Here is a 21,985-nt window from a genome sequence, read left to right on the forward strand (position 1 = left end):
GCTTTGAATACACACTCAAGGCTCTGTGTTGAAGCAACAGCATTACAGACTCACTGCTCACTTCACTTTCTGGTCTGATTCTGATCACTTCAGTCACCTATAGACATGCTCAAATTTTAACATAAAAAAGTATGTGATAGGTGTTATTAACCATATGGCAAAACTGTACAAGGTATATCACCAAAACTGACAAATTGCAAACCCACTTCGAGATCATTTAATCCTCTTACCCTTGTGCAGGTAAAAACAGCATTCAATCCCCTTCAAAAGACTTAATGAAAACAAATTTTTTTTTTTAACTTGCTGTGATGGAAAAGCACAATGTAATAAAAAGCAAAATTTATATTAGTAAAAATTTTGGTTTCAGGAGTGACAATCTTCAAACACCGACACGCTGACTGGAAAATATTTTAAGATACACTGAACCATTTCATACCATACACCTATGAGCACAGGGTTTTTTTCCCCTCAAACCTGAACTCCAATCCACTGGAGGAGGCATAGTCTGCACTAAAAAACACACATCTGTAGATTGGGAAAAACAAAACAAAAAGACAGAGTGCTATTGACTGACGCACCTTGTATCATCGCAGGAGATGTTGTCGAAAAACGACTTTGACTTGTCGTAATAGCAGTTGGGGCCAAGCGGATCGCACTCGTCTTCAGCATTCCCCTCGCTGTTCTGGGTTTCGACGCCAGAGTCACCTTTATCCTCACCATTCAGTGCTTTCTCGGATTTGTCAGTCTTCTCATCTGGGTGATGTACACAACACCACCAATTACAATTCTGCCATGGGAACAATGAGAACTGTTCAAATTCATTCAAAAGGCAACACAAACTACCTTTCAGTTTTAATTTGTTCTGAAACTCTCGGTCAATCTCCTCCTTGTTAAACTGGGCATTGGCACTCTCAAAATCAAAGTCTTTCTCAAACTTCATGGGTCCATCTCGGCGAATGTTGAAGCGCCCCCGTCCACGGTGTCCACTTCCTCGCCCACGTCTGTTAGCTGGGGCACTGGGAGCTGTTGATTTGACAAACAAAAATTATCCCTCCATTTGCTATACCTGCTTACTCCAATTAAGGGTGACGGAGAAAACAGAAATTATACTCAAATAAATAAACAGCTTTATCAAGAGTTAACATTCAATGTACAAACAGCTGTTAAAAAACAAACAAACAAAAAAAACACATAACATCAAAGATGTAAACCAATGTACACATTCACAATGGCAAAAATGTTAATCCTTGAACAAACTCAACATACCACAATACAGCAGCTTAGTGTCAGATGTCAGCAACACAACGTCACAGAACAACAAACAACAACCTCAATATGACAAACATAGGAAACAGTGAAAATCCTTCAGCTATAAACAGCAGCATTATCAGGTATTCACTGAAAACACCATCTGAAAATGAAAAAGATTTCACTGCATCAAGTCCATTGACATGAACAGCATGTCAATCTGCACACACTCACTAGCAAAGAAAGAAAAAAAGGTCATCATGGAGTGGTCAGGGTCAGGTGATAGTACGAGATGAGTATATGGAGTCCACTGTCTGAAAGGAAAGGCATGCAGAGGCTTAATGGGCATGGAGCTAGGCTGTTGAAGATGGTTTCAGAGCAGAAGCGGATTTAACCTGTGGAACGTTTACTGGGATCCCTGCCTTCACCTCGCGCCTGCTCACACTCTGGCTTGGGGACTTTCTGGACATCTGTGCCTGGAATAGCAGAGTTTTTAGTTAGGAGGAACAGTAACAAGAAGAGTCCTGTGCTGTATCAACACTGACGCTACTAGACTCCTACCTTCAAAGGCACAATGGTTTCATATGTGGGACCTCTGGAACAAAACGTTAACAAATCATACAAAGAGGCTCTTTGCTAAATAGCAGCAGCACAACACTTCCTAATGTGCTACTTTGGACTGAGGTCTCACCTGAGTGGCTAAACATAGAGTGGGTAAACCCTGCAGTGGTAGCCCTATCTACAGCACTGATGTGAGAGGCGGAGATGGTTCGGGGTGCAGGCCAATTCTGGCTGCTGCGGCCTCCCCTGACAGTCTCACCCCTCCTTGTGTCCACGGCTTCCCGGTGCTGAGGTTTCTGGCTGCCTTGGCCGGCGGTGGAAGGGGGAGCAGTGCGACTTTGGGCAGGGCTCCTGCGCCCCATTCCAGGGGCTGGAGCCGGAGCCGCAGTGGTAGTGGACGGGCCAGTTTGTACCGCCTGCTCCACAGTAGGACTCTTGCGCAAAGGGTCCAAGCCGGGGCTGCTGCGGCCTGAAGTAAAACCAAGACAGAATCAGCAGTAAGTACAACATATTCCTGCTTATTTAACAAATCAATGCACACTCCTTTTGTGTAGACATCTTCTACCAGCGTGTCTGGACTTAAACTCTGAAGAAACAATTTGGTAGACATGCACCTTGAGTTCTATCAGTGATGACTAGGAAGCATTCTTATAATATATAAGGGCATTAAATTAGTTTATACCCCAATATATTGTTTGCACCCATACAGTTGGTGGTCTAGAGGTTCATGATGCTGATATTGACCCAAATCTTTGGGTTAGCCTGTCACAATAATTACTATATCGACTTATCATTCAATATATGAAGGTGAACGCGATCATTTTTCTGCCCTGATTTAAAAAAAAATAAAAAAAATCACCTGTTTTCACAAGTGTCTGTTTCCACAAGTCAAACATTTCAGCGAGCCGCGCTGCTTCTCTCCCTCTCCTCTCCTGCTGTCTGCAGGAGGCGGGGGATGTCAGCATGCTATTTGCATGTGAGGCAGTCATGCAGCAGAGGATCCAGCCAGTTAAAGTGAAGCAATTGCATTATTCAATCCAGAAACTTTGGAAGAACAATTTGAACTAGTGAACTCACTTTCCAAAATATGAACCTAAAAGCCAAAGCGTGATGACCCACATTTGTGTTCAATCATGGTCCCTGTATGACATCACCCCACGTTTAAGCTGAGTTTAGGCAGACGAATTACGAAGTTGACGTTTTATGCGAATTTGTGTTAAGACTTGACAGATGGGCTTTTTAGCGAATAGTGAGGTTACCTAAGATGATCTTAATCTGTACAGAGTGAGGTTTTGCGACAGTCATTTTCACAAAAATCAAATTTAAAATTAGCAAAACATTGAAGGCAGTCTAGCATGACATCAGAAAACCCTCTTAGCAGTCGGCCCAGTAAATTCAAACGCAGATGGTCTTAAAGTGGTGTTGACAATAATATTATATTATCATTTATCATGATATTTTCTGAGGCAATATATCATCCAGTAAAATTTGTTATTGTGACAGGCTTACCTTGTGTATTCTTTAATTGGGGTGGGGGCACAGGTATTTTTCTGTGAGAAGTAGAGGGTGTTCTTATTTTAAACACGTGATCCAGAATCCTCCTTTAAAGCTGTGTGGCCTCAAAAAATTAAACCTGTTAAATCATTTCTGCATAGAGCGCTAGACGCAGAAAGCACTTTGTTTTTTTAAGCGGGTCTGCGCAACATGGTGCTACTGTACACATCCACAAAGTGAGTGCATCCAGCTAGAGGAGAACAGGTCTCTCTCTCTGTGTCTCTCTCTCTCTCTCTGTCTCTCTCTCTCTCTGTGTCTCTCTGTGTCTCTCTCTCTCTCTCTCTGTGTCTCTCTCTCTCTCTCTCTGTGTCTCTCTCTCTCTCTCTCTGTGTCTCTCTCTCTCTCTCTCTGTGTCTCTCTCTCTCTCTCTCTCTCTGTGTCTCTCTCTCTCTCTGTGTCTCTCTGTGTCTCTCTCTCTCTCTCTCTCTCTCTGTGTCTCTCTCTCTCTCTGTGTCTCTCTGTGTCTCTCTCTCTCTCTCTCTCTGTGTCTCTCTCTCTCTGCAATATTTTCTACTTCCTCATCAGCACACCTGATCAGGAAGCAACCAGCGCTTTAAAAGTTTAGAACCACAGCAGCGTTTACCACAGCCAGACTCACCAGCTTTCTGTACACAATGAAAATAATCCACCAAGACAAAAAATAAAATAATGTTAAATTGCTCTGTTTCTGACCCACACCACACCGTGCAGTACCGAGCCGAACCACTTGGTGGAAACGGGGCTGTCGGCATACACTGGTCATCAAGGTGTGACAGCTGCATTCATTTATGCCAGCGTTTTTAATAAATGGTTTGACAGAGCAACCATACGCTACTGTAAGCAAGTCTAGGGGGAGGTGGTGGTCTAGTGGTTAAGGTGTTGGGCTTGAGAACAGAAGATCCTTGGTTCAAATCCCAGCCTGACTGGAAAATCACTAAGGGCTCTTGGGCAAGGTCTTTAATCCCCTATTGCTCCTAGTGTGTAGCGAGCACTTTGTACGGCAGCACTCTGACATCGGGGTGAATGTCAGGCATAATTGTAAAGCGCTTTGAGTGTCTGATGCAGATGGAAATGCGCTATATAAATGCAGTCCATTTACCATTTCTAGGAACGCAACCATGTGCCATCGCCACACCAGCCTGCCCAAGGACTACACCAAATGTGCGCAATTTCCAACCGTACTCCATATGCATTTTAGCGCAACTGTATGCAAGCCCGGTGTGAAAGGTGCTTCAGCGAGAGTTACCATAGCAACATTGCATGCCCATATATGGCACACATAAAAAGTTAACTTGGATCAACTGTTGTATTTTGCTACAAAATCTGAATGTGATGTGAAACAAGATGATTTTCTTCAACAATCAAATTTTGATGATACTAGTCTGAGAAGCAATAGATATAATTGTTGTCCTCCCCCCCCAAAAAAAAAATCAGAGCTACTATAGTGCTTACACAGCTGTTTGGGCTACATAAGACGAGCACAAGGCCAGAATTGGAGAGCGAAGTATAAGGTGCACAGTACATTCACATGAAAGCAGAGGATCATGTACAGTAGTGTTCAGAATAATAGTAGTGCTATGTGACTAAAAAGATTAATCCAGGTTTGGAGTATATTTCTTATTGTTACATGGGAAAGAAGGTACCAGTAGATTCAGTAGATTCTCACAAATCCAACAAGACCAAGCATTCATGATATGCACACTCTTAAGGCTATGAAACTGGGCTATTAGTTTTAAAAAAAAAAAGTAGAAAAGGGGGTTTTCACAATAATAGTAGCATCTGCTGTTGACGTTACAAACTCAAAACTATTATGTTCAAACTGCTTTTTTAGCAATCCTATGAATCATGATTTCAGTTTTAAATGAGTTTAATCAAATATTACATTTTTCTCAGAAGAGGGATCATCTGGAATCATCCATGCAAATTAACATTCATGAACTGCTTTTTAGGCTATTTCTTTATGATAGACCCATAGAATTATAACAAAAAAAAAAAAACTAGGAAAATTAAATGCACTCAACAAGGCTGCAAGCTTGACCACTGCTTTGATATATAAATACATATTATATATAAATGAAGACTAAACAGAATTTCTGTGTGAAAATTAATGTTATAAATTTGCTACCACAATACGTATGTGACAACTGTCTCATTGTAAATGAAACTATTACATTTCCTCAAAACTGGGACAATGTTTCATTGATTTCTTTTGCCTTCCCAATCACTGCATACCATAACTTTGTTTTTAAATAACTGTGTATATTTACGTTGTCAAATTTTGAAAGCACATTAGTTCATATTTGCATTTCAAATCACAGTGCAAATAATCATTTTCAAATAGAAACTGTCACCACTGAGCCACAGTGACTAAGTTTTTGAACGTTATCAAGAATCCAACAAAACAAAACACTATCTGTTGTCAAAATCTTCTGTCTGTATCCTCGTGTCTGCGGCGGACAAAGATAGTCAGTGGTGATAATGTACAACCCTGTTCATCAGGGATGCTTGAAAGGGGAACGTCGACAGATGCACCTATTCTGCTGTTCAAAGTATGAACAGAGTGGTGCCTCTTTGTCTCAAGAACACAGCATCAGCTGTGTCAGTGGTTAGCTAATCTCAGACAGACAGACCTTTGTTTTGAGATGGGGGGGGGGGGGGGGCAGCTAATGTAGTTTTAGCAATAGTATCAACATTCCAGTCAAACTTCAGCCATTTGAAAATCTTAAAGCTATGATTTTATGGTGTATTTGAAGGTGAGTATGACCCAGTTACACCCCTGGAACATCCCCTGAATTTAGAATTCCAATACATCAACTTGGATTGTGTATCCCACGTACAAAAATTCCATAATCCAACATGGCTGCTCTGAAAATCAACACGAGTGAATGTTTATTTATGTTTTTGCACTTCCATCTCTTTTCTGTCCAATTTAACAAATTTTGCACACAGTGCTGTCCTACTGTTTGTGGAAAGGTTGCTGCAGTCTTTTTATTAGGGGTCTACTGATTATCATCGCTGATATTCAGCATTTTTTGTGGATATCGGTATCGCTGCTTTCTAGTTTGCAGTAAAGTCCCACCCACAACACTACTTGATTTGTTAGAGAAGTTCAGCCCGTGACTGCTGAAGGCTGCTGACCTACAGACTGGCACAGAAGAAGATCACAGTGTGCAGACTGGAGCTGTGTTGGCTGTATTTATTTATTTGCAGGGAATAAAGCAAAGAAAAAAAATATCATCTGACTGAAATTTTTTTCACAGCCAAATCATGTTCACCATCTACCTTTTTCTGGAAACCCTTTTGCAATCACATCCTCGAGTTTACGTTAAAATAAGGTGGAGACAGCTAAGAAAACAGCTAAGTGTTCTCCTGCTGAACAAGATTATATTTCGCTCACTAACTATTGCTGCTCTTTTCTAATGCAGCATCATATAATAGAAAGGCTTTAACCTACACATTATTTAAATACTTCAGGATGAACACATTTTAAGGGGACAGCTTTTCTACGGCTTCTACTTAAATCAATATCATTTAAAATCTTAGGATCTGAAAGTCCAGCACAACTTGCTGCCAGGAGAAAAAACAAATACAAAACTGACACATTATTCTAAAAGTCAACTTTTGAAAGTTTTGGATGCAGTAAATTTTATATCTTGCATCCAGCCTTGATTCTGCGTCAGTGCGAATGCTGCCTTTTGGCAGCCTGATTGACAGAAACCTGTCACAGAGACAGAGAACTTCAATCCCTGAATTTGTTCATTTCTTCAACTTCACAATGTTGTTTATAAGCTCCGTGCACTTTTTTCAACTTCATAATGTTTGTAAGCTCCGTGCACTTTTTTCAACTTCATGTTTGTAAGCTCCGTGCACTTTTTGTGTGAAGGTCATGTTGAAAGGTTCTTTCAATTAAACATATGCTGCAAAATATTTAAAGAAAGTTTTGTGGTAAGAGTAGATTTTACTAAATTTTGACAGTTTTTACTGCAAGCAAATATCGGCCTCCAAACCTTGTTGATAATCGTATCAACCCTTAAAAATCTATATTGGAATAGTGAATAGTTAAGTAGCTCTGTACTCTGAAATCATAGCAGATACAGGAGTATGTTCACTGGAGCCCCCACCCCCTCCACATAGTTCAATATGACATCTGATTTCAACACAAATAACTCACAAGTTTAGTGTCAGATGGTGCTAAATCTGTTCCGCCTCATATGCAACGTTCAGTAGTATTAATACAGTGCGTGTACATTTGAGCCATGCAAATCAATCAATCAATTTTATTTATATAGCGCCAAATCACAACAAACAGTTGCCCCAAGGCGCTCCACACTGCAAGGCAAGGCCATACAATAATTACGTAAAAACCCCAACGGTCAAAACGACCCCCTGTGAGCAAGCACTTGGCGACAGTGGGAAGGAAAAACTCCCTTTTAACAGGAAGAAACCTCCAGCAGAACCAGGCTCAGGGAGGGGCAGTCCTCTGCTGGGACTGGTTGGGGCTGAGTGAGAGAACCAGGAAAAAGACATGCTGTGGAGGGGAGCAGAGATCAATCACTAATGATTAAATGCAGAGTGGTGCATACAGAGCAAAAACAGAAAGAAAGAAAGAAACACTCATTGCATCATGGGAACCCCCCTATAGCAGCATAACTAAGGGATGGTTCAGGGTCACCTGATCCAGCCCTAACTATAAGCTTTAGCAAAAAGGAAAGTTTTAAGCCTAATCTTAAAAGTAGAGAGGGTGTCTGTCTTCCTGATCCGAATTGGGAGCTGGTTCCACAGGAGAGGACCAAATACCACTGATTTGGTGGTGGTGGTGGAGGGGATGTGTAGATGTAAAACAATGAGTTTTAAAAAAACATCCATATGCAAAAATTTAATGTGGGTCATCTGGTACATTTACCAAACTCAAGAAAGACACACATGAACTACATTGTCACAGGTAAGATGCGAAAGCAATGGGAAAAACCTTGTGAATAGGGCTGCAACAAACGATTATTTGGATCATCGATGAATCTGATGGGGTTTCGACAGGATTAATCGGATTAGCTGGGAATTTTTTAAAAATGTGCCAGGGAAAATTTTTCTCTCCTTCCATCACTTTATTTAACAACAGAACATTATTTGAAAACTTAAAATACTTGAAAATCAACAAATCGTCAAATATCCCTTGGCTGTTGAAATATAAAAGAATAAAAGAATAAAACAATTTATAATAAAGAACAAAAATAATTATTTCAAATGACATTGCTTTATCAAAGTGCTGAGTTGCCAAAAAACCACATTGAAACATATAAATGTTATAAAATATATGGTGAAAAAAGAGGTATTTTGTTGCTGCAAATGAGCAATCAGCATAACCAGTTAACCACAAAACCTAAATCAAAAACTGTAGCCTGACTCATTATACGTGCAACATTCTCTGTATAACTTGTAAACTATGTGGTCATTTCACAATGACACATGTGACTCATGTCTCTTTCTCTAAAACTGTATTGTAGCATCATTAGTTATTATTACTATTATTGTTGTTGCTATTATTAATAAAGTAAAAATAAATTAAAAATATTATAATTTGTAATACATTTGACTCTTTTACGACAACAAACGCTGAGCCATTAATTATTATACAGAAAACAAATAAACATGCTGAAATGCCAGCAGCTTAATGCTAACTTTAACATTGAAAATGCCATAGACATGCTAACGCTTTAGCATCGGCGTTAGCATAAAATACATCTATCAACTGTTTCAGAAGACCATAAGAGGTCAGTTTAACATAAAAAAGGTAAATATTCCTCATAGACATATGCTCTTTAGGGTTTTAGTGGAGAAAAATTAAGATAAAGTGAAATAAAACAAATTAAACCAACGAAGCAGCAGCTCGAAGCACTCCATTGGTTCAAGATTCAAAGCAAAGCTTGGTTGATTATATGGAAGAAATGAAACATTTGCAGTAAAACAAGGTTATTCAGGAACTAATCGATGACTAAATATAGTTGACAACTATTTTAATAAATCGATTTTAATCGATTAGTTGTTTCAGCTCTACTTGTGAAAACTCATTTTTTGTTTTTTTGTGATGTGTTGAGGTCACAACATTTAGTACATCCGCCAAGGACGTAATAAACTCACCTGTGTTTATATGTATGTCTGTCTGTCTGTTAGCAGGATTACGTCAAAATTACTGCACGGATTTTGACAAAATTTTCACAACATTTCGATATTATACCATGGAATAACCCATTCAATTTTGGAGTTGACTTGGAACAAGCTTCACTTTATATAGGCTTTGAAGGATTACTGTCAGCAGGATTACACCAAAACTACTGCACGGATTTTGATGAAATTTTTTAAACACATATATATATTAGGTCATGGATGACACCATTAAATTTTGGAGGTGATCTGGATCCAGATTCTGGATCAAGTTTCACTTTATTTAATCTTTGAAGGATTACGTCAAAACTAATTCATGGATTCTTACCAAATTTTCATCATGGAAACATATTTGGCCATGGAAGACCATTAAATACGGAGGTGATCCAGATCTGAATCCAGATTCTAGATCAAGATTTCTCTTTATATATGCTTTATAGTATTCCGTCAAAACTACTTCACGGATTCTCACCAAATTTTCATCATGGATACATATTAGGCCACGAAAGAGTCCATTAAATTTTGGAGATGATTTGGATTCTGTATCACGATTTCACTCTATATACACTTTGAAGGATTAAGTGGCTCAGCTAGGAGACTGAATTTTAGTCTGGTGTGTTCAGCAGTCCAGCACCAGTTCACTATGCAGTGCAAGTAACCATTATTAAGAAAATAAATGTCAGCTCAATCATGTTAGGTTAAAAATGTGCCACAGATATGCAGTAATTTTCACAGTTAAACTGTTTACTGTGACTACTGCCCACTGCAGCTTCAGTTAGACTCCTAATATTTTGAGTTTTAAAGTGTACTCTCAGATTGACTGCCCCCAGTGGCCTGCAGCTTTGGCCGAGCAAGCTACTGAGCCCACAAGGCAGTCAGAGCAATCCCACAGGCTCAATCTGAGACAGAAAAAAAAGGCCAGCACATGTTACAAGACCCCTGTCCCACCACAATGTGTCTCACTTACCAACACCAACAGCACCAAACTGAGGAGAAACCAAGGGGCTGGTGCTGAACTGGTTATAGACAGGAACTGGGGCTCTGTTAAAGAGACCATAAGACCCAGCAGACTGGAACGGTGTTGGAGCAGGAGCACGAGCAGCAGCAGCAGAAGCTGAGGAGCTGGAGCCAATGGACGACTAAGAAAGAAAACAGTTATTTCATGAATCACAATCTCTGCAATGCACAGCTAGCATAAATACTTAAAACAGGGTTAATGGAAGGCTGGGTGATGAATCGAGTTTTGATTACAATCATTATTTCAGAAAATAACATACCTGTCATAAAAAAAACAATAGTTTTGCTATGTGTGTAATATAACCAACATGTTGGTGTGCATTCACACCTCTGTAAGAGCATAAAGTTACTCCAATTACCCACTGCATGTGAGCCAAGTTGTCTATAAGGTCGCGTATCAAATTTCAACGCTGTCTGAGACGAGCTGAGCCACAGATCAGATAGAAGGAATGTTTTCAGCTTCAGCTATACTGAGGGGAATGTTTTGCACACAGCTGGGCCGAGTTATGACTGTGTTTATTTATGCTTTTGAATGCAACTACTATGAAACATTCAGCAATTAGTTTTAGTGATTAGCTGTTTGAACCCCTCACCCCAGACCCACTCAGGCAGGCTCTCTCTCTTCCATTCACTACCTACATCTTTTGACCACTGCTGCTCATTAAGCAGGAGGAGAAAAATCCTAGTTTGGAAATCTAACACTACAGTGTCAACATTTTGTAACTGGTTGTTATCAGTGCATGTATAGAGTGAATTTAGGGCAGTGCATGAGAGATGAGTTTTGGTTTGCAGGTGTGGCCTTCCAGGGAGAGGATTTTCTTTTTTTCTTCTACAGTTATAACTGTAGAAACTAATTGCTATAGCTAGTAACCTAATAAATGCAGGACAATTAAAAAGTCAATGAATAGTTGTGTTATGAGGGTACTTCTAGAGGTAATTTCAATTTTCAATTTATTTAATTTTATATAGCATCAATTCACAACAAAGTGGCCTCAAGGCGCTTTACACAAGAAAGGTAAAACTTTACCAGCCCCTACAGCAAGCACACAGGTGACAGTGGGGAAACTCCATCTGGTGATATTGAGGGAGAAACCTCAAGCAGACCAGACTCAGAGGGGTGACCTACTGCTTAGGCCAGGGGTGGGCAACTTGTTCCAGAAAGGGCCAAGAGGGTGCAGGTTTTCTTTGCAGCCACTGACTCCACCAGGTGATTTCACTGATTAATATCTAGAGCCCAACCGATATATAGCCCTTTTCAAACTACTCACTATCGACCGAAATTTTGCCGAAAGAACGCCGATAATTTCTCATAAACAGAACACTTACTGAAATAATGTTTGTGTCGGCAATGTAAAATGTCCTTGCAGTGTTTGTCCAGTAAATGGAGCTCTGACTCCATTCAACTGAGAGCTGCTTACACCCCTGCTTAAAAAAGTGTTCATCACCGGCCGTAGTTCGCCCCCACACTGCACTGATCGGCTGACAAAAGCATACAAGTAAGTTTTTAAGGATGTTGTTTGTAATAACTCTGCGATTACATTCACCCCACATTTCTCCCGCTTCAGTTCAACTCAGTTTGATTAACTCAGTTTATGTAGTAATGTGTCAAATGTGCTTCATTGCATCGGTCACGCTTTTTATTAAGCCCACATTGTGTAGCCCTTATGCGACGGCTGGGACCAAGCTTTACTAAATTTTAAATAACTTTTTAATGACATGCAATAGAAACTTTTTTTTTTTTTTTTGGCTGAAAAGTTAACTCTGCGTACTTTCAATCAACTGTCGGCCATCTTGGTACTCCTCATAGAAGATCTGTGATGACAAGCGCAATGTGAGTGTCCATTCGGAATTGGTTCTCCATCACATGGTTTTCCAAAATCCAATTGTAGGGCAGATTTACCTCACGTGATATGGCAAAGATCATTTTCAGGAGTAATATCTTACTAGTTGGCCCGTTTGAATAGCCCCCTAACTGCTCCAATTGCATTTTTTTTTAACTTGAAAATTCTTCTGTTATAAAGTTAATCAATATGAGGACAAAGTTTCAGCTTTTAGCTCATACCTTTTTTGTTAAGGGACCAAAAAAAAGAACATTTTATTCATTTAAAAAAAAATAATAATATCGGCTGATTGATCGATTATCTGCATTTTTTTCATCCAAATATCGGCATCGGCCTCAAAAAATCCATATCGGTCTGGCTCTATTAATATCACTTTGAGCAGAAGGATTCGGTTAATCAGTGAAATCACCTGGTGGATTCAGTGGCTGCAAAGAAAACCTGCACCCTCCTTGCCCTTTCTGGAACAAGTTGCCCACCCTTGGCTTAGGCCATTCTAACAGTTACAAGGTTTTTACAAACTTTTACAAAGCTGAAGAAACAGAAAATCAAAAAGAAAAACAAAGCTCTGGTTCCCCAAAGGGAGTTGACATTCTACACTCCCAGAGCTAGCTCTGGCCTCACCTGGAGACAAAGGTATCTGGGAGGTCCAAGATGTGATCATCTTTGAAGGGATAACAAAGCTTGAACATCAGTGGACCAAGCACACTGAAGCTAAGGGAGACTATGTTGAAAAATATTAAAGCAAGCTCAATCTTTCTCCTGTGATGCTTCTGGGTGAAGCAGAGACCTTTTTGAAGTATCCTCACATGAATCAGGAATTTCAAGTTTGAGCCAAAAAACTGTGGTTAACATTTTTTGCCTTCAAAAAGCAGCCCTACAGTAATCGACTGTGACGAGAACACACCTGGACAATGGCGGGGTCCTGAGGAAGGGAGCATGTAGGCTTAGGTGGCTCACACACCGTGAGATCCTTGATGTCACTGCCACGGAAAATGATGTATTCAAAGGTGTCATCTCGAGGCGGGATGGGTCTGTCCGTGGGCCGATCCTCTGTGCCAAAGGACCGCACTGCCAGGAAGACAAATTAGTGTTACCACCATGAGTCAAATAATAATCTAAGCACAAAAGACAAAGTTAAACAGAAAGAAAGAAAACCATCATTCACATACATATGAGATATGAACCCAGTATGTACAGCTACATGGATTGATCAGAAACAACAAAATTTACTCATCTGATAGGTTTATTATTATTATATATTGGTTGCTGTGTGTCCACTGCTGCGGTGGGACCACTGTGAGCTGAGCAGCCGTTCAACAGATAGTGCAAAGGCTGCTCGGGTCCTCAGCCTCAGTCCAGCATGCGTTTGGTTCTAGAACAGTCTGTGCATCTCAGCCGTTAAAAATACACAGGTAAAGACTTGCTCCATACTTAATTTTTTGCACTGTCTGGGTACAGCTTCATGATGAAGTGGTGTAGAGGAGAACTTTTTTATAAAGAAGACCTGAAAGTTTAAATACAATTTGCCAGAAAGTAAAACGTGAGCCTAGACTTGATATTTTGGTGAAAGAATTCAATATTTTTGTCTCTCTCTCTCTCCCTCCCAGACATTAGGTCTTTAGAATGGTGAAACGTGCAAATGTAAAAGAATGAATCTGATTAATGATACACGTTTATGTACATGAAACAGGGCCATTATTGGGCTGAAGTTTCATCTCTTGAACACCAGATGGCACACCTGCCCCGAGTACATGTACCATTTTTAGGAAGGGCATTTCCAAAACGCCACAAGAAATCACCAACACATAAATCAAAGTACTTTATTTACTCATATTTGGAGTCAGTCTGGGTAAATTGCTGCACCTTTCCGGGCAGCTCCTTTCATTCTTCTAAAAAATGCTCTTAAATGAGGTGCTTTTTCAAATGTTTGATTAGGTTTGCTGTATTGGAGGTCTTAACAGCACTTCCAACTCTCAGTGCAACGACTATACAATAGTGATGGGATGATGATACCTCAAGGAGTGTATTGACACACTACACAAACTGTGTCGGCACTGTATTGGTCGCTCAATAGTGACCCCTGCAGTAGTTATAAAATCATTGCAGGTAAATAAAATGAAAAGATGGAAAAGCTAACGTGAAATAGTTAATCACCAGTCCTCTATTTAAAATATGATCTCATCATTGCATAATTTCATGTGCTCAATTTGTGTGTCGAATTAAGCTGTTCATGAGAAGAGTTTAAAATTTGCTTGATACTTTGTGTAAATGCTAAACTGAGTTGGTTTGTAAAATATAGCAAATTTGTCTATAATAAAATTCAGAGTTAAAATTTGTAACTTTTGTATGGAAATTTGTTAACTTAAGTGTTAAAGCATACGAAATAAAAGACTAAAAATAGATTCATTTATGCATTTTTTTGAGGAACAAAAGTTTTTGAAGCATCTTTGCACCAAGGCGATTTCTCCTCTTACACACCAGTTCCCTTGCCTTAGAAAAAAAACTCTTTCACAGGGTACGGATGAAGATGGTGAGCATAAAAATTTCAGTGCGAGTTGATAAAGGTGTGGATATGTTTTCTGGTTATTCTTCCAGTATTGTAAAGGAGTACAAACATATCTAATTAGAAAAATAACAGTAAACAATGCTCAAAGGAGAAAAAGATTTACCTTATTTGGCGTCAAAAGATCAAAATTATTCCACACTGGGGAAACGTCTTTGAATGATCCATGAAGCCATTGGAACAAGGTGAGGGCAAGCAAAACAACATTAAAACGCCATCCAACAAATCCGCAACATGTCGATACAGTTTGTTTCCTTATAAACACAATTTGGCACGGCGCAATTGAACGACACAGTTGCTGTATCGGTCACATGATTTTTTTCTTAAAGCGATACACGCACCAATACAGGGTTTCACTCGTCTGCTCGGCACAGTGTTGACGCACCAGTATTGTTCATCCCATCACTACTATACAAACATTGCTATCTTGCTTTGCTGTGTTTCTACTGTAGTATAAAATACAGCGGACATGTTGGGATAAAAAGTTGGTCAGCAATAGGACTGCTTAATGCCTGCTAGCTGGCTGCAAACTGTGCAGTGATGAAAGTGGGCCATGGGGAGAGAAAAAAAAAAATGAAAGTTTTTGGCAGGGGCCAAAGGCCCGAAGGCAGGCGGTCTGGGGGTTCTCCCCAGAAAAAAATTTGAGATCTCAGATTCATTCTTTCAGGTCTATTTACCCACAAAAAAACAAAAAATCTAAAAAGTAAATTTTTTTTTGGGGGGGGGGTGTCAGGTCAATTTTTCCACTCGTATTTTCACACAACTTGTATTGTGCTACCAGCCTTTAATCCAAAAAATATACTTTGCGGTGCAGAAAACTACACCATAGAAGAAATGACAATTTTAAAAAAAATCAAAAATATTAATTCTCAGTATCAACTCAAATGGAATAGGAGTATTTATCGCACATTAATGCATCAACTTGTTCAACCTTTACTCACTTCTGAGTTTTCCTAGTTTTGGCAGGAGCTTAGGAGCTATCGATTAGCTCTGTTTTCAAATTCTTGGCCATGTAATAATCCTTACAAATGTGTTTTTACTTCAACATTAATTTGTGATTACTGTACATTTTGAAGTTAAAAAACTTTTCTTACATTAGAAAACTATTTTTAGACAAATAAAATACCATGAAAAGTAATGTGTACATGTAGTAACGGCAGATTAATTCATTCATTCAGCAAATGTAACTACATTTCTGATTTGGAAAAATTTGAAATATGAAACAACACTATTTTCTTTGATTACTTGATGGTTAAAAAAAAACTTTAAATAAAGTTATTTAAAGTTGAGACTCTTCTTGTAGTTACAACATTAACAATAAAAACTGTGTAGCTTATTTAGGTAAAAATAAAAATAGCTCAAACACTCAGCTCGACAGTGACTGATTCACCATCCTGCAGCTAAAAGCTAATTTAGCTGACAAACTTCAGCAGAACGCTAACGTCACGTATTATTTTCAACCACTCACCTCAGACAAATTTTTGTCGGCTGCTCAAAGTCATTAATCTTGTAGTTTTGACTCGCAGACAGAGTTAAACTCTTGTCTGAATGCTAATGGCTTTAGCATTTTTAGCAGCTGAAGGTTTCACTCATTAGCTCCACGTAATGTATGATTACTGGAGGAAAAACACAGCTCATAACTTTTAATGTCCACAACAAAGTAAACCGTTAGAGGAAAATAACAGTACAGTCCCCTAAAATATGACTTTCTACTATATGGCTACGACGCTTCGTGCGCACTGACTGGATGATTACCGGTTGGATAGTTTCCAGTATCGGACCAGTTTCCATGACAATCAGTCCGAAACGCATATTTTCTTTACAAACCAGAAGCTAAAAACACGATTAGAAAACGCAAGTCGGACATGAACGTACTCCATAAATATCTAAACAGCATCTGAAAAAGCATACAGATTGAAAGCTTTTTACCAGCTAACAACCAGACCATCTGTTAGTTCTTCAACAGCAGCTTTCATATTCGGGCGATAATTAAGTTTGCGTTTTTATACACACACACACACACATATATATAAATAAAATAGCCATATAATAAATGAATTATTGACCTCACTTGCTCGGTCCGTACTTACAACACGGTCTGGTATTTCCCTGTACAGACCTCACAGTCAGTTAATAATCCTTTAATAAACTCAAGCCCAAAACAAATGAACCCTTCTTCTTTGGACATGACTGGCGGCTTGCAAACCAACACAGTGCATTACCGCCACCAACTTTTGGGCGTGGTATGTTGTCAAAAATAACTCGGAAACGTTCACCACGCGCGTAAAAACCCAGATTTCTGGTAATTTCCAGAAAACTTTCATCACTGACTGTGGAAGGGATTTCATGAACAGAAGGACGTCTCATTACTCCACGTATCATAGAGACACGCCTCCTTCCAGGAAATCCCTCCCAGTTTACAGCCAGCTAGCAGAGCAGCCAGCAGGACATTTCAGCAGAGCAAACACACACACACACGGATCCTGGAACGGAAAACTTTGCAGGTCATATTGGAAATTTCAGATCCATGAATTACATTGGTATTCTCGAAGTCCGACATGTGGGAACTTCCTAGCCGGAAGCAAGTCGCTATCTTTGTTTGGGGGTATCGAGCGACTTGGGTTACATCAAAAGCAACATGAAAATGCCCAAAAGTTGTTGTGTTCTGGGTTGTACAGCCAACAAAAACAGTTATCCCAAACAGCAGTTCTGTATTATACCATCTGAGAAATGCAGGTGTGAGAAATGGTTCGCTGCAATAAACAGGGCCACTGTAAGCACTTTGTTGGGAGTATCAACAAAAAGAAATGATGGAGTCCAAAGTCTGGTCACTGCTCTGTGTGTTCTTCCATTTCATCACTGGTAAGTACTTTCTGTGTTAATATTTATGAACTGAGGTTGTTGTCAGGATTCGTTCACATTTTTCAACAGTTTGAAAATTCTGACAAAGCGCCAGCTACAGAAACAAAGCAGGACAACAGTTAAACAATGTCTCTCAAAGTCGACGTCAGTCCAGATTTCTTGTTTCGTTTTGGCTTCGGTGTCCTTCGCTAGTACCATGTGACCGGGGCTTAACTGAAACAATTACTAATATATTCTTATATACAAAAAGAATACTCACAAGGACTCTTAATCAAGAATGTGTCTTTGTAATCAATCTCTGGCCATTGTTTAGGATTGTCTAACCAGTCGTCTGCAATAATCTTATACAGGCATTTTCGGATTCCTGCCAACTCCAACTTCTTTCTGTATCGATTCAGTGCCTCAGGTGGCAAATTCTCTTAGTACTAATACAACATTATCAAAAAACAAACTTCGAAGTAGAGACACGACGAACTTGCAGACGTGCTCACAATTCCCCCAAACAAAGATGGCCTCTAGAAATTACGTCACATGTGATGTCATGCCAACTGCGAGAATCGGAACCCGATACCAATATTGGATCAGATCAGCCCCATGCCTAAAAAATACATAAGCATACCAATTGGCAGCTCTCCACTGTTTGTCTGTGATCAAACTTATACACACGCACGCATGCATACAGACGGCTGTTCCAGTGCTACAGTGGAGTTTCTAAAATTAGCAGTAATACTGCTAGCAGTATTACCAGTCCATTGGTAACACTACTAATTCTAGAAACTCCACTGTACCACCAGCTATTGTTACAGTGGAATTCCTGGCATAAAGACTGTTACCATTAGCCAGTTCTACAGTGGAGCACCCTGCTCAGAGTGTCCAGAAGGCTGGGGAGGTTTGTTGAGTGGGCAATCTCATTCTGGGTTAGCCAGTACATGGCCCTCAGAGAGGCAGTCGGAGTCCATGGACATTTTTAAGTCAAGACTTAAAACCTATTTTTATTCTCTTTCTTATGAGTAGTTTTTATTTTGTTATGATTTATTCTTTTACTTCTGTTTTTAATTAGGTATTTGATTTTTTTTTTAACTGTTCTGGGTGAGGCACCTTGAGACAGCTTTTGTTGTAATTTGGCGCTTTATAAGCTGATTAAGTTGACATTGAACAACATTTTATTGAGTCTTAAAGTAAATAAATATGAAATTGGTTACTGGATCCTTAAACTCTGGACATAATAAACGCTACATGGTGGATCCTTGATCTCTGGACATAAACAGAAATAAAATCTGTTTTGTCAAAGTTTGTTAAAGTGTCAAAGTTTTTGTCAAAAGCATTTCCTTTCAGACATTATTATTGGCATGAATGTCTTTCCATACCTATGAGCTGCAGCTCTTGCAGATGCACTGCAGGTCAGGTTTATAAAGAATGCAAGACGTCTCATTTTGGGAGGAAAAAAACATTTTAGTCGATTGATAAGAGGTGTCATTTTATTTAAAGCAGCGATTTGTTTTGAAGTTATTAATTCCGACCGGACTCTGTCTCGGCAGGGAGGCGCACAGTGTTTAAAGCTGTGACAACGGAACGGAGGACAATTCTCGCTTCTCGACTGCAACAAGACAAGAGTCCCAGTTAGTGACTTTAATCCACACAAAAGTGACTCATGATATTTTAATGGCTTTCAGAGATGTTAAGAAGCGTACTTACCGCTTCTGAAGAGCAGTGAATCAAAGAGCCATGAGCCATTGAATCGAAGCATTGCTTCGATTCACGCTTCAAACTGGAGTTGCGCTACAGAAACGGTTGATTACAGACGCTGTATTGAAAATCGTAATGGTCCAAAATAAGCGTAACGGTCCAAAATTATAGCGTAACAGGCCGTAACGCAAGTTTGCGCTAGCTCTTAAAACTTATTAGTTATTTATTTTTATAATTTTATTACTGGTAAATTTTAGAATGAATTATCTGGGAACTACTTTTCTGTACAGGAATTCATCAAGCACGACAGCCGCGGGCACATACTAACACAGAATACCCAGAAACTGGACAGTTGTTCGGCCATAACGAGAAAGTCAACTTTTACCTCGTCATAAGTTAAGATAGTGGCTAGGGCTGAAACGATTACTCGAATAATTCGATTACATTCTGTGCCTCGAAGCTTCGTTTAACGTTGCAGTACATATGCCAGGCCTGTGTGTGGTGCTGTAACGTCCCCAGTAAAACAACAGAAGAAGACTAGAGCATGCGCTCAGGACGTGTAACAGCTAATAATTTAGCCCTTAAAGCTACCACTTTCCAATGCGAGACAGAGTGAAATAAAGCCTTTTAAGAGAAATAGAGTCCACACTGATCATCTGAAATAGACTTACTGCGCATTTAAGTGAAGCAGTGTGTTTGTCTATTTTTTAAAAACACACGGTCTGCTTGACGTGGTGAGTGACGGCCGGGTACCCACAGTCGAAGCCAGCTGCTGTCTGTTTTGTTCAGACTTGCGCTGATTGAGTGTTTTGCTTTTTAATTTTCACAAACACGGTAACTTAAAAAAAAAAACAGTGACTGTGAGGCTTGCATGTTCAACCTCCAGCTGACATGCATCTGCTGAATCGAAGAGAAAGAGGGATTTAAAAAAAAAAAAAAAAATCACGTAGGGACCCAGTCCACCAACCTTTAAAAATAATAAAAACACTCAAAATGGCTACATTTTACAAGCTGGGGAAAAAAACAAAACAACAACAGAAAGCCACATGCCATCACCATTTCAGCAAAATGTCAAGACTTTGGCACAGTGACATTACAGGAAGAGCCCTGGACTATTGATGTTTAAAAACGCTAAAGTACTTTTTAGCCGATTACTCGCCAGAATAATCGATAGAATACTCGATAACTAAAATAATCGATTGCTGCAGCGTTTGTGAGAGTGTGACGGTGGAGTTCTTAGGATTAGCAGTGTTACCATTAGCCACTGCTGTAGTGAGGTTCATAGTAGCATTAGCAGCGTTACCTTTAGCCAGTGTTCCAGTGGAGTTCCTAGCAGCATTAGCAACGTTACCTTTAGCCAGTGCTCCAGTGGCGTTCCTAGCAGCATTAGCAGCGTTACCTTTAGCCAGTGCTCCAGTGGCGTTCCTAGCAGCATTAGCAGCGTTACCTTTAGCCAGTGCTCCAGTGGAGTACCTAGCAGCATTAGCAGCGTTACCTTTAGCCAGTGCTCCAGTGGAGTTCCTAGCAGCATTAGCAGCGTTACCTTTAGTCAGTGCTCCAGTGGAGTTCCTAGCAGCATTAGCAGCGTTACCTTTAGCAAGTGCTACAGTGGAGTTCCTAGCAGCATTAGCAGCGTTACCTTTAGCAAGTGCTACAGTGGAGTTCCTAGCATTAGCAGCGTTAACTTTAGCCAGTGCTCCAGTGGAGTTCCTAGCATTAGCAGCGTTAACTTTAGTCAGTGCTCCAGTGGAGTTCCTAGCATTAGCAGCGTTAACTTTAGTCAGTGCTCCAGTGGAGTTCCTAGCATTAGCAGCGTTAACTTTAGTCAGTGCTACAGTGGAGTTACTAGCATTAGCAGCGTTAACTTTAGTCAGTGCTACAGTGGAGTTCCTAGCATTAGCAGCGTTAACTTTAGCAAGTGCTACAGTGGAGTTCCTAGCATTAGCAGCGTTACCTTTAGCCAGTGTGACAGTGGGTTTCATCGCATTAGCATCGTTACCTTTAGCCAGTGCTACAGTGGAGTTCTCGGTGTCGATAGTGTAGAGGATTCCTTCGTAGCGGATCTCGGCCTTTGAGATCAGGCTGATTTTACTGCCCAGATAGGGCGTCCCGCCGCTGCTCATGGTGTCTCCGGGACGACAGCAGCCTGATCTGGAACCAAAATAAACGGATCTTTCGAATCGTGCGACCGATAACTCCAACGATTTCTCGAAGTTTGTTCTGCTTTGTGTCTGTGCGCCAACTCGCTCTTCTCGCCACTACAACATGGCTACCTCATCGTCCATGGAAGCGCTCTGACCGCGGGGGCTACCGGGAAATCATAATATCGCGCGTTTACGCGCGGCCGTGAAAGCTAGATCTACACCAGATAGAAGAGCAACACCACGGCCTCGTGACTCCGCCACGAGCATAAGCGCAGAGAAGTGGCGTGCACCACTTAAAACGAAAAAAAAAAAAAAAAAAAAAAAAAAAAAATATATATATATATATATATATATATATATATATATATATA

At 40.0% G+C, this 21,985-nt stretch overlaps 1 protein-coding gene across 3 annotated transcripts in view; it reads right to left on the minus strand.

Annotated features, from left to right (window-relative positions):
• lsm14aa (LSM14A mRNA processing body assembly factor a) overlaps positions 1-21,771 on the minus strand; it is a 35,979-nt gene extending 14,208 nt beyond the window's left edge. Inside the window, exons 1-7 of one of the 3 annotated variants that reach the window (XM_034175753.1) lie at positions 21,470-21,771; positions 13,264-13,427; positions 10,469-10,640; positions 2,069-2,278; positions 1,644-1,724; positions 844-1,023; positions 579-753 (exon numbers count right to left, since the gene is read on the minus strand). In XM_034175753.1, coding sequence (XP_034031644.1) covers positions 579-753; positions 844-1,023; positions 1,644-1,724; positions 2,069-2,278; positions 10,469-10,640; positions 13,264-13,427; positions 21,470-21,593 — 1,106 coding nt within the window. In that variant the 5' untranslated portion in view covers positions 21,594-21,771. Of the gene's footprint in view, positions 1-578; positions 754-843; positions 1,024-1,643; positions 1,725-1,939; positions 2,279-10,468; positions 10,641-13,263; positions 13,428-21,469 lie in introns of all 3 variants that reach the window. The other 2 variants (XM_034175751.1, XM_034175752.1) reach the window with 2 other exon arrangements.
• Between the last annotated feature and the right edge of the window lie 214 nt (positions 21,772-21,985).

This window comes from Thalassophryne amazonica, chromosome 8 (assembly GCF_902500255.1).
Source record: "Thalassophryne amazonica chromosome 8, fThaAma1.1, whole genome shotgun sequence".
NCBI classification, from domain to species: Eukaryota; Metazoa; Chordata; class Actinopteri; order Batrachoidiformes; family Batrachoididae; genus Thalassophryne; species Thalassophryne amazonica.